Source organism: Echinops telfairi, unplaced genomic scaffold (genome assembly GCF_000313985.2).
Source record: "Echinops telfairi isolate 266 unplaced genomic scaffold, ASM31398v2 ScPeMD7_7420;HRSCAF=8458, whole genome shotgun sequence".
In the NCBI taxonomy this organism is placed as follows: domain Eukaryota; kingdom Metazoa; phylum Chordata; class Mammalia; order Afrosoricida; family Tenrecidae; genus Echinops; species Echinops telfairi.
In genome coordinates this window covers 31,614,417-31,627,960 of record NW_022111320.1, presented here as the reverse complement: position 1 = coordinate 31,627,960, position 13,544 = coordinate 31,614,417, and the positions used below count along the sequence as shown (strand labels likewise).

At 43.6% G+C, this 13,544-nt stretch overlaps 1 protein-coding gene across 1 annotated transcript in view; it reads right to left on the bottom strand.

The window, feature by feature from the left end:
* The window catches only part of NEK10 (NIMA related kinase 10), a 232,817-nt gene that overhangs the window by 193,821 nt on the left and 25,452 nt on the right, over positions 1 to 13,544 (bottom strand). Inside the window, exons 5-9 of the mRNA XM_030887662.2 lie at positions 5,332 to 5,373; positions 3,657 to 3,735; positions 2,439 to 2,506; positions 1,972 to 2,051; positions 1,168 to 1,254 (exon numbers count right to left, since the gene is read on the bottom strand). Coding sequence (XP_030743522.1) covers positions 1,168 to 1,254; positions 1,972 to 2,051; positions 2,439 to 2,506; positions 3,657 to 3,735; positions 5,332 to 5,373 — 356 coding nt within the window. The remainder of the gene's footprint in view (positions 1 to 1,167; positions 1,255 to 1,971; positions 2,052 to 2,438; positions 2,507 to 3,656; positions 3,736 to 5,331; positions 5,374 to 13,544) is intronic.

Below are 13,544 nucleotides of genomic sequence, written 5' to 3'. Positions count from 1 at the left end.
AAGCCCCAATGACGTAGGATGCAACTCCACGTAAAAGCAACCTAGTAATTAACCGGCTACAGCGATTCTTCAGAGTGATCGGCAGCTCCAATAAAAAAAGGTTTTCATTTTACTCCAGAATCTTTACTTGAGTAATAAAAACAGGTAGTTATGAAAAAGATTATACCATCTTCAGTTATTTTCCTTATTTTATATAAAATGGATTTTATATAAGCATTTTAAGAAATATAAGAAAATATCTTTGCAGAGAAATGGGGTTTTTACTTATTTTTTTAATGTGGGCTTTGCCTTGGTTCTTCAGAAAACAGCTTGAGAAAATGTTCCCCTAAGCCATAAGGAGGTACCTTTCCCCTACTCTTCCACCTGGAAGGTAACATTTCCTGAATAAATTATAAACAACTTGGCGTGATACTTTTTGCCTAGCTAGGGATCCAACCTGTCCTGTGATGGGTATGCACCTTGCAGGAATTGACCATTAAACTCTGCTCTAGTAGTTTCTGTATAAAGGAAGTACCTGTGACCTACGAGGGGACTGATCAGTCCTTGGACCTGGTGGGAGGGCCGTGCTTTGAATCTACAAGGAATCTGTACATACAGAATCTGTACAATCTCATCGAGGGCTCTCAAGAGGAGCAGGAAGATAAGCAAAAGGAATAAAGAAGAGGAGAGAGGAGAGCGGGGTGAAGAGAGAAAAGAATCTCCCAGATTCAGGAGAGCTGTAACACAAGCCAAAGGCTGCAACACTGAAGACGGGAGCCAGGGACACAGCCAGCAGCGATGGCCTGGGAGGGGTCCTGGGCCAGTGGCAGTGGTGACAGACTGCAGGGCCAAGAAGCGGTTGTCCTGCAGTGAAGAAGGAAGATTGGCTACAGGTGTTTGTTTTTATCTTGACCTTCAGTTACACCCTACTGCTTCCTTTAATGAACCACTGAAAGTACGGTCTGTGGGTTTGGTGTCGCCCTTGCAATGGACTCCACAGCTCAGAAGAGAAGCGGAAAGTTCCGTGGGAGAGACGGCTGGGGTCAGAACTGAAGAAAGCGTTGGATGGGTGGAGAGATGTCTGACTTCTACTTCACGGATCAGATTCTGGTCATTGTCCCTTTGAAGTTAGGTTCTGATGTTCCTACACCCACCATGTTCTAGTCTTCTTCCCCAGAGCAGTCTTACCTTTTGGAAAGCAAGTCATATTCATGTAAAATCATCAGCAGGTTTTCGACAATGTTGAGTTCACTGATCTTCTCCCTACATTCCGGACTACAAATCAAAAAATACGCGAAGTAGTACAGACATGGCTTATCTACTCCACTTATTGAACATCCCACATTGTATATCAGGACGAGACAAATGCAAGCCATCCCCCGAGGCAAGGTCACATCAAATTCTAATGCTCAGTGAATACTATAGGTCATAAATTTAAACACCATTTCATTTCTTCAAAGAGAAACAGTCACATACTATTCAAATACACGTACACACGCATAGAGTGCACAACGATCCATGTATGTGCATGAAAAATAGACTTAAAGCTCTTTTGTTTCCAATAGTCATGCCACCAAGAGGGGCCAGGGTTAGCTGAGATGTTTGCAAGGTCAAAATATCTGAAAACGGTTTGCGTGCTAAAATCACCAGGCAAAAATGAAAAGGAAAAAATATTTTGTTTCCAAGGAAAGAGTAAGATGTTTTTAAAAGTGGGGGTAACTGAGGGTTGGATAAAAAGGCTAGGTAAATATTTCCAATCATGGAGAAAAAGAAAAATGTTTTCATGTGAACTGCCTTTCCAGCTTCAGTTTTAAAAAGAGACTTTCTCCACCCAGGACTCTCTTCAACATCCTCACTTTATTCCATCTTGACATTTCAGACATTGTGACTAGCAGGTGTCGGAGTGGCTACAGAAACAGACTCGTTTGCACGCCACGTGGCTGAAGAGTGAATGAAAAACTAACTGAGCGGCAGGCTATCAAATAGACTTACCTCTCCGCTAAACTAGCCAGCGCCAGCAGAGCCCCCAGGAGGACATTCGTGTCTCGGGCACCAAGTAAGTTGACTAATGTCTGAAAAATAATGCGAAATAGAATTCAATTAAAGAAAGACTACAAGTTTCTTGAATGGTCAAGAGAACGCTCTCGGTGTATTCCACTTCACCTTGAAGATAGTGTGTTTGACGTTTATTCCATCGCACCTTGAAGACAGTGTGTTTTTTGACAGATTGAAGGTTAACGAATATCAGGCTACACTGTAAGTAGTCGATACACTGAGTTGGTGATAAATGGCATAAAGGGAAACAATGAGTTTCCAGGACAAATTGGCCAGCACCAGATTTAGGCTAGTCAACAGAGGAAAGCCTTGGCAGAGACTCGCAGTGCTAGACTCCAGGTTAGCCTGTTTGTGGATTATAATTTGCAGGTGGCTTGACCACAATCTGAACCTGGGCTACTCACCTTGTGGGCTCCACTTGCAGTGACCCATTCTCTCTGGGCTTTGACAGCAGCCAGCTTCTGAAAAATATCTGTAAAAGGTGACAGCCACTCAGAGGGGGCTCCAGTGTGCAGAGGGTCTCTCTTGGGGAAGCGTGATGGGCAAGCAGACAGAGGGCAAACGGAGCACAGAGAACGCAAACAGCACGGAGAGCCACAGGGAGAGGGACGTTTTTGTTAACTCCCAGAATGATCCACCCCCACCCCCACCACCAAGCACAATGAGCAAGTATTTTATCATAGTGGTGTTATCATAAAATATGGAAAGAAAAAAAAACCCAATCTTTCCTTCCCCTGGAAGTTAACCAAATTGTTTAACATCATCAAGAGTTCAAAGCAAGAGCTCGTCTCCAGAAAGCCTCCCTATACAGAGTACATGGTGCGGGAACCAAACCCTCCACCCCGAGACCCTGCGCCAGCCTCCGACGCGGCAGCAGGGGGCCTCCAGCTCCTTCAACCAGATGGCCAGCACTACCGCATCATCGTTTCTTATGAGAGTTGTCTTCCTATCACTGTCTGGCAGATGCCAGAGCCTATGAGCTAACAGCTCGGGGTGGTTTCACAGAAAGGGAAGGGCAAAAAATTAAATTGAAAACAAAAAGGTTTTCATGGAAGCCTCCTGGCATTATTGAAAGTAAGCTTATGCTCAATAAAGATCATTCTTTAAAGGGGAAACCGATCACAATGATCGACATATAACCCCCTCCCAGGGGGACAAACAACAGACAAAGGGGTGAAGGGAGACAGCGGTCGGTGTCAGACATGGGGGAAAAAATCATAAATTATCAAAAGTTCATGAGGGAGGGAGGATGGGAGGAGAGAATGAGCTGATACCAAAGGCTCAAGTAGAAAGAAAATGCTTTGAAAATGATGATGGCAACATATGTACAAATGTGCTTGACACAATGGATGGATGGATGAATTGTGGTAAGAACTGTAAGAGCCCCCAATAATATTATTTTTTTAAAAGATCTTTCTTTAAATATGACACTTGTGTTTGCAAGGTCAGAGCTGTGCTCTAAAAACCGTCCTTGTGAGGAGATTTTGCCACTGAGGAGCGCAACCAGTGTCTTGGAGGCTCTGGATACATTCATAAATGTCTCCTTGTGCCTGCTGCAAACACCTTCCCAGCCTATCCTAGCCCAGCTGGAGGGCTGGCTGTGCCCCTGCCACATTGCTTACATGTCATGTTGACCAGCTTGTCCACGCTGTGCTGCTCGTCGCCGTAGCCCAGGTACTCGTTCGCCACCATCTCCATGTACTGCAGGAGGGACCAAAGCAACCAGAAAATCAGCAGGACACTCAAAGCACACACGCGCGGGCGTCGGTGCACTTCTTAAAACGGCCTGCAGGTGGCACAATAGATTCGCCAAATAGCAAGGGGTCCCTTTTAAGGTAGGGTTCTGGATTCTCTTGCCTGCACTGAAACACGGGGAGGACTGTACATGTTTGTGGTGCGACGTTGCATCCAAATGTAAGGTAACATGTAACGTGTACAATATACAGTGCATAGACTTTTAATTCTTCCATGTGCCTTTTTAGTAGTTTCATAACACACTGCATATATTCCATTGATCTTATACGGTATTCAAAATTGCATCTAACCAGAAATATGCAGATGATAATAATTAGAATAAAGTGGGAACTGGGTGGTCTGGTAATTCTTCCCTGTGAATAACCGATCATATTCATAAACGGGTGCAGAGGCACACACCAAATTTCAGATATAAAATGGGAGTCTCAGTGGAGAAGAAAATCCCGTTTAGCTGGGCGCTAGCTCCCTTTGGAATCCCTGCTGGTTACACGTTGGACTGCGAACCACAAAGTCGGCATTTTGAACCACCAGCGGCTCCTCAGGAGAAGGACGAAGCTGCCCGCTCCTGTAAAAAGCCCCAGTCTCAGAAACCCATGGGGGCAGTTCTGCCCTGCTGTACAGGGTCCGGATGAGCCGGCACCGCCCGATGGCCCTGAGAGTTACTTTCAAGGCGTTTCCTTTACAATACAGTTTCAGGAAAAGAGAATTTTATTGACTGAGTTAAGCCTCTAGTCAATTAAAAGTGTTTTTTTTTTTCATATAAATCAAAACTAGACACGTTGTATCATGAATGAGAATAGAGTAAAATAAAGGATTTCATATTAAATAACCATTAAACTTAATCTTCTGTTAATAATTCAGAATGAGCTTGCAGGGCTGTGGGGTGATTATGAAAATCAGCCTCTTTGCACACAGTGGAGGTTTCAGGAGACGGGTTTGGTCCAACCCCTTGAGAACCTCGGAAAGTGTGTTCCAGTCTATGAATAAAGCCAGTCTTTTAACGGGCTCAGCATACATACATAATAGAGTCACTCAATTGCCTCCCTCGGTAGCAAGCAACACAAAAAGAAACAAAGTTGAGATAATCCATCCCATGATCGCTTGCTTATCAATATTAATATTTAATGAGCATAGTACGCACTTGCTTTTGTGTTATTTTGTGGTGAGAAAGTTGGGGGAATTTTCATAACTAATATTTCCCCTCATTCTATGGTTGATGCAGTTTTGGAGGCATGGGCCTGCCAGCCAACGCCTATTCCTTTTCAGCACGAACTAAAGACATGTGACCTTTCATAGCATATTCTCGTTTCAACAGGCTGGGTAAAGTGAGCCCAATTAGCCCGAACAAAAGGTCACAGGTACCTCCCTGTTCTGACTATCATGCCTCGTGCCCACACTTCGAAACCTCACCTGCTCCTCCCCTTCCTTGGCAGGCAGCGAAGCAGAAGGAAGCTGCCTTCAGGTCAAGCACCCCTTAATCCCTGCCCAGAGCCATGGCACGAAACGCAAAGGCAAGGCCAGCCACCGCATGAGGAGTCTTACCTGAGCGAGGTTTTCGATCCCACCCAGGTTATGGAGTATTTCCTAAAAAAACAAAAACAGAAACAACAGGACACACGTAAGAGATGACAGTATAAGAGGATTCTGTTCTATAGCAAATTTCCTTATCAAGGCCTGGGATCCATGATATCGTTTCTTGAAGATCTACTGTTAACATCAACATGGTGTGGGGGCAGGGGGGTGGCGCTTAATGTCCGTTGTTCTATTTTTAAAATAAAGACTATCAATATGAACATTGAACTGAGAGTAAGAGGATGTGCATGTTCTTTTACGTCGTCAACCTGTCATCAGAAAACAAAACCCAAAAAACCCTAGGCTGCTGGATGTAGCAAACCCAGACAAACAAACCGAAGGACAATCACTGCATTGCATTCTGGGAGCTGGGAAGAGTTCCTGGTTCTCATTGCATTCAGCACATCGCATTACAGATGAGGGAAGCTAATACCCATTAGGGAGCCCATCTTGCCAGAGCCACAATGCCTGGTGGTAAATTCAACACCATCCAACCCCAGACACCTTCCCTAGGCCTCTGTTCTTAAGGTTTCGGATTAGTTTCTTCCTTGAAACCCCTGATGAGAATTTACATTTCCACTCCAAATACAAATACACTGGGATCAGAAGCTACAGTTTAACAAAATTCCCAAGTGACTGATGCCCAGGTGATTCTTGGGTACACATCAGATCTGTTAAAATGTAGATTCTGATTCAGCGTATCTGCAGGGGCTCAAACAAGAAGGAACTGGCTAGAAGCCTTATTTGCTACCTAAAGTGTGGTCCATAGACCAACCGGTTGCCTCACCTGGAATCTGATTAGAACTGCAGAACCTCTAGCTGTACCCAGCCTTGTGAATCACACTCTGGATTTCAGCATGATCTCCAGTTGAGTCACAGGCAAAATAAAGTTTGAGTAGGACTTTATGGTGTAAAGTATACAGACAGTGGCACAGATGAGAGCTTTCAATACATGGAATTCAGAAAAGACAAACCCCCTCAGAAACAGTAATGGGAGCAACGATTCCAGGAGGGTAGGGGAAGGAAAGGGAGAGGAAGGAGGAATGGATAGCAATGACGGCAGAATAACCCCCTCGGGGGAAGAATACCAGGACAGTAGGTGAAGGGATAGAATGGGCGGTATAAGATATATATAAATAATAATAACAACGCATAATATATTGAGAGTTTGCACGGGAGGGGGATAGAAGGAAGGGAGGGAGAAATAAGAGCAGCTGATATCAAAGAGCTCAAGAAGAAAGAGAATGTATGGTTTGTTATAATATAAGTAAGACCCCCCCAATAAAATGATTTATTATTTTTTTAAAGTTAAAGACTGTTCTTGTAGATCACGGGGTTTCATGAATTTCTTAGGCTGCTGGATGTAGCAAACCCAGACTCTAAACAGAGGGCAAGCCTTGCAAAAATGTCTCTTGATTCAGAACTGTAAAGCCAATTCCTCATAAAAAGACTGAGGTTGCCCTGAAAGTGCTAAGTAAGAAAACAAGTGGTGGGAGGTGGGTGCTGGGAAAGGGCAGGCTTGGGACTCTGTTCAGAGTGCGTGCTCGCAGGTTGTGCACATTGACACTCATCTGCCGGGCCGTGTGTTTTCAGGTGGCCTCCTTAAGTAAAGCTGTGTTGACATCTTCCTTCTTATTCAACATGCACACAGGGAAGTTATTTGAAATCTAAACATCAGCCACCACTGCCGTCATCCCAATGCTGGGAACTGCGTGAGGGAAGAGTTCAAGAGTGTAAAAGAAAACAATCTCGTTCTCATGAACGACAGACAGTGGGCAGCTGGGGAAAAGACGTCGGTTCTCAAGGCCTCTTTCCTTATTCTGCATGGAGACAACTGGTAAACAGTGAACATGCCCTTGTTTAAACTCAGCATGCAAGGGCACTTGAACTCAACTAAAAATCGTTTGTGACTACCTACTCATAGGAAGTCTCGTTATTGCTATTCACCGTTGAAGTGCTGTAATTGAAGAACAGAGAGAGACAATGTACACATTCCACCTAGTTATGGGAGGATATTTTATGCATCTTCAAACTACTGATATTATATTTATATAAAGGTCTTGGGTTTGGTTATGAACAGGGTACAAATAAGAGGGGCTTCAAAAACTTGGTGGGGAAAAAATCTATTATCTTTTAAATCCATTTTTCCACTAAGGTTTTGAAGGCCCCGCATATGAGCCCACTATACAGGCCCAAAGAAGGGACATAAACTTCCCGCTGAAAAGACTGAAGCAAAAGATCAGAATGTTTGGTGGCTTCTACACAGGAACCCCAAAAGAGCATGGATCTGTTGAGTGGAGATAGAAGAAACTAGGAAAATAAAAAAGATTCCAAGCAAAGAATGCAGTAAGCACAAAGGTATACTGATGTTCCATAGAAAGAACACTGAGACGTCCTACAGCTTTGGAATGAGCCAAATCTATAACTTTACAAAGGGCATTACTGGAAATGAGTTTGAATAGAAGAGTGGGATCAGACTCTGGGAAGACACGGACATAAGCCTGGATTTTGACTGGGTTGTGCAGACAATTAAAATGTGTGAACAAGGGATGCATCAGAACCAGTTGAGAGAATGCTCCTCTCGTCTCAGCATGAACTGGAAAGAAAAGGTTACCTGGGATTCCATTTGGGACTCCGTGGATTTGTTTGTTTTTAACTATTTTTACATTTAAATATTTAATATTTGTATTTAACTACTTTTAAATTGTGAATTAGGTGGGCGCTTACAATTCAGATAAGCAATTTGGTATTCACCAACAGTATAAACTACTTATCAAACTCCCAGATAGTTTACCCATCTCTTTGGATTTATCTTTTCTCCCTTGTGGATTATTATCTGCCCCTTCATCCGAGTGAGTGCATGGCCAGCCTCTAGCTATTGCTTCACCTTTCCTCCTTCACCGGCCCCAGCCTTGGCCTCTTTGTAACCTCCAGAGTCTGTTCCTTTGGTAAGAACAGTTTTTATTTTTCTTTCTTGTTCTAACAGTAATCACACATTGTAGTTGTCCTTTTGATATTGACTCATTGCCCTCAATGTAATGTTTTTGAGGTTGTTTATTGTGTCAACCCGGCCGATAAACGCATGTGGGGTTAACTGAAGGGTGGAGGGATAAATGGCTCAGTGAGCCTCGCCTTTCTAGTTCTCGGGTCTCTTGCTTTCTGATGGTCAGACCAGGGTGTATCTGGGTGTAGCTGCCTTAGCAGTTCACTGCTTCGGCTTGCAAGGTTGACTTCCTGCAAGACATCTCCAAGGAGAAGCTACATGGACCGATCCGGATGCAGCCCTGGGTGCTGGAGCACCCATGTGGAGACCCCTACCAGCGCTGAGATGCTTACATATTCACTGACTCGGCTTTCCTCCTGCAGTCGGCATCATTGCCTCTGTTTTGTGAGATGGAGGAGGACTTTGTGCATTGGTTTTGGACGTATGGGTTAATGGGTTAATGTTGGACTTGTGGGCTTGGGCAGCATTGGGTTGGGATGTTTTTTTGATGCACACTTAACCTTTATATAAAACTCTCTCTTACACATGAGTTTCTGTGGATTTGTTTCTCTAATACTTTAGAGACTAACACAGTTTTCTAATCCATTCATGCCATCAGGTGCTTTGTGGTGCTATCATTATTTTTTAGCAATGTGTAGTATTCCATGGTGTGCAAGTACCACAGTTTCTCTAGCCATTCTTCAACCGATGGGCATTTCAATTACTCCCATCTTCTTGCTATTGTGAACAGGTCTGTGAAGAAAAATGGACATTCATATGCCTGTCTTTCCCAGGACTCTTACTTCTCCAGGGGATGCACCCATCAGAGGGATTGCTGGATCATACGGGACTTCTATTCCCAGTTGTTTGGGGTGGCACCGTGTTGCTTTCCACAGTGGTTGGATGTATTCACTGCCCCAGCAGCAGTGTGTGAGGGTTCTGAACTTTCCACAGCCTCTCCAGAATTTGTGGTTTTCTGGATTTTTGTTTTGCTTTTAATTGTTGTATGTGAGAGGGAAATGCCAACGTTCTGTTGATTTGCATGTCCCAGATGGCTAATGAGAGTGAACATTTCTTCGTGTTTGTTAGCCATTTGGGTGTCACCTTTGGTGAACTGTCTCTTCTTATCTTTTGCCCACTTTGGAGTTAGGTTATTCGTCTTTCTCTCATTGAGGTATTGCAGTTTTCTATAGATTTTAGAGAATAGTCTCCTGTCTTGTGTCATTGCCCCGTAATCCCCCCCAAAAAAATTTTCCCACTCCATGGCTTTTCTTTGGATGAAGTCTTTTGATGCACACACGTCTCCTTTTCAGGTCTCAGTCACCTGTTTGTCTTCCACGGGGTGGGTTTCCTTCATTATTTTTGATAGTGCGTCTATGCCCTGCAATCGGTCCCTTCCATTTGTCCCCCTTTTCTCTATTCTATTCCATAGCTTTGGGATTTACATTAATGTCTTTGATCCATCTTGAGTTCGTTTCTTGTATATAGGATGGGGTAGTTACATAATCTGGGACTTGAGGTGGTAAACAATTTGGGACTTGAGCGGATTAAGAGTATAGGGATAGAGTCTAGGCTGTCAAGCAGGATATATCCATTGAGGCCTCTGTGTGGGTATGGCCTTCCCCTAAGGATTCTGGGAATTCCTGGATTTCCTCCTTGGAAGGTGGGAGAGACTCTCTCTCTCTTGGCTCAGTCCCTTGGAGAGGCTCTACTGACAAGACACATGGCACTGCACCAATAGACTGCATGCCCTCGGAGCTGTAGAAGACACATGGACTTACTCTGATGCAGCCTAGGGTGCTAGAGAAGCCACGTAGAGACCCCTGCCACCGCAGAGATGCTTACAACCTCACTCTTCCTGCATTCAGCATCATTGAACGTGTTGCTTCATTCTGAAGAAGAATTTATATATTGGTACCGGACACGTGGGCTAATACTGGACTTCTGGACTTGATCTGGACTGGGCTGGGACATTTTCTCAATATTCAGTTACTCTTGTATATAAACCTCTTTCTAATACACATATGTGTGTCTATGAATTTGTTTCTCTAGTCTACCTGGACTAACACATGGGGTAAGGGATGGGGCTTCTTTCATTCTTCTGCAGATGGAGATCCAATTTTGTCAGCACCATTTGCTGAAGAAATCATCTGTTTCCATTTAACGGTGTTTTGGGTTTTGGGTTTTGGGCCTTTTGTCGAAGATCAGTTGTCTGTAGATGAATGGCTTTATTTATTCATTCATTCATCCATTTATTAATTTATTGTTTCTCTATTCTATTCCACCGCTCTATGTATCTATTTTAACCACTGTGGCTGTATAATAGATTTTGAGGTCAGGAAATGAAAGGCCTCCAATTTTGTTCTACTTTTTATTTTTATTTTTTTGATATGTTTGTTTAATGAATGTTTCTATGGATTTATAATTTGTTCTACCTCTTAGGTTCTTTGCTTATAAAGTTAGTAATTAATTTTTCCATTTCTTTAAAGAATGGAGTTGGGATCTGGATTAGAATTGCCTTATATTTTTAGATTTGGGGGGGGGCTGAGTATTTATATTTTCACAATGTTAAGTCTTCCTATCCACGGCCATGAAATACTCTTCCACATATGTAGGTTTCTTTTTCTTTTAGTTTCTTGCAATAGCGTTCTGTAGGGGGTTTTCTGTCATTCATTTCTCTGGTTAGATTTATTCCTAAGTTTTTCATCTTTTGGGTGGCTAGTATACATGGTACTGTGTTAGTGATTTCTTTTTCAGAGCTCTCGTGTTAGTATACAAGAAGACAACTGACTTTTGTACACTAATCTTCTGTCATGTCATGTTGCCAAATCTTTAGATTGTTTCCAACAACTTTTTCCCCCAGATTTTGAAGTTTTCTACGTATAGAATCATCTCATCTGAAAACAGTGAGCATTTCCCTTTTTCTTTTCTAATTTGGATTTGTTGTTGTTGTTAGGTTTGGTTAAGGCTTCCAGCACAATGTTGAATAATAGCGGTAATAAGGAGAGGCATCCTTGTTTGGCTCCCATTTGCAAGGGGAATGCTTTCGGTTTCTGGGAATCTGTGGTTTTGAAAATAAAAATGGAGAGGTGGAGGGGGCAAGATGGCCTCTGAATTATGATCAACCAGAGATGAAGGCGGATTGGGAGAACAGGATCAGAGTGAAAATGTCATCATATTTGAGCCGGGTGACTGTGGGATAGTGACATAGGCGTGGACAGACTGCATTCGAAGGAAGGACATGCTGAGGCGGGGGTGGGGTGGGAGGTTGATGGAATGTCCGGCAGGAAAAACTGAAATAGCCCCTAAAAAACATCACCATGAAGTAGATTCCAACTTCCCTTTTGGGTATCGAGCAGATGGCCTCACGTTTCTTCCAAGGAGCGGCCGGAGTGCTCAATCTTCTGACCTTGTGACTACAGCCCAGCACATAACCCACGATGACACTGGGTTCAGAAAGTCCACAGAGAGTGACTAGAATCTGGGAGTCAGGCAGATGAGGGCAACTCAAATTTGAAACTTGGGTGTGGGAAAGCACCAAAGGAAAAAACATTCAGTCCTCTATATTGTTTTCTACTCGGTCACATTTTGAAATGGAAACCATAAAGAGAGATATATCTAGCCACTATTCAATATTAACAACGTGGAAGTATGGCATTACTTCCCACTCTAGGGCCTGGGAAAAGTTGTTTTTACTACAGTAAAACATGTAAAACTCCAATTCAATCAGCTTGGGAAATGCTAGGTTAAACAGAAAGGTCTTTATTGCAGAATCCCTCAAAATCATTGATAGTTTGCTATGCATCATGAATATCTATGAGAAGAAGCAGTCTGCAACTTGTACTGAACCTTATTAACCAAAACACAGTTTTTAGAGAACACGCATGACTTCTTTGGGAAAAGTTGGATAAATGACGCTATAAAGCACAGGAGGGGGAAAGAGACTTTATTTTCTTAGAGAAAGTTGTCACTCACACACGACAATGTAACCTTCAGCTCTGAATTATGCACTTTCCCCACAGGCTCCTATGAAGACTGGACCAGGGCAAGGAAATTGCTCATGAGCTCATGGTCTTCGTGTGTGTGTGTGTGTGTGTGTGTGTGTGTGTGTTTATATTTCAGTTATATTAATGTAGATGCACTAACCCATAAATTCTCAAATTTAGGTGGCCTACCACCTCCTTTTCAGATGAAACAAACAATACACAACTACTTAGCATCACCTTGGCAATCAAATATTGTTACACTATAACCCATAGTCAATGACAAAGCGTATCTGCTTTTGCAACACCTTTGGATCGGCCCAGGACCCCCGCCAGGGAATAGTATCACCCGCTCTGGGAAACGCTGTACTGACCTAAGCGTGTAAACTGGACAAAACCATGACGACCCGCTAGGCAACCCACCTCGGTTTAACAGATTCGGTCACAGAGCTGAAGCGTAAATACGACTGCAGGCTTAGATTACAGCAGTGCCTCCCGCGTGACCTTTCAGAACCCAGCACCGCCCCTCTCGTCACAGCTCAGGAGACAGGCACCCTGCGTGTCTGCACCTTCTGACCAGCAAAAAGGCCGATAGTCAACCTCAACTTTGGTTCATGATGCAAAATATGAGCATTGTGCTTGTTCTGCTCACTTTCTGACTTTCTATTTTCTTTTCTTTTTTCCCCTGAAGAAATTCAGTAATATCCCACCAAAACCCAGGGCCATGGAGTTCAATCCTGATTCACAAAGGCCCTATATATGGTTTCCAAGACTGTAAATCTTTAAAGGGATAGATAGCCTCATCTTCCTTCTGCAGGACTAAAACTGGGTTTGAACAACTGACCTTGCAGTTATCGGCCCAATATTTAAACGGCAGTGCCCTCAGGGTTACTTCCAGTAAGATGCTGTTTTGTTAGGGACCATGGGAGCCAATTCGTACAACCAAATGGAACACCACCAGTGGGCCCTGTGCCGTCCTCACAGTTGTTCTTATAAAGGAGTAGTATAGTCCTGATTAAAAGGTGTGTTTATGCATTGCAGACCTGGTTGGACCAGATGATGCACAGCGGTACAGACGGGAATTGGAAATGCAGGGAATCTAGGACAGAGGAACCTCTCAGGACCAGGGGTGACAGTGGCGATACCAGGAGGGAAAGGGGATGTAGTAGGGGGGAATGGATCACAGGGAGCTACGTGTGGCCTCCTCTCTGCGGGAC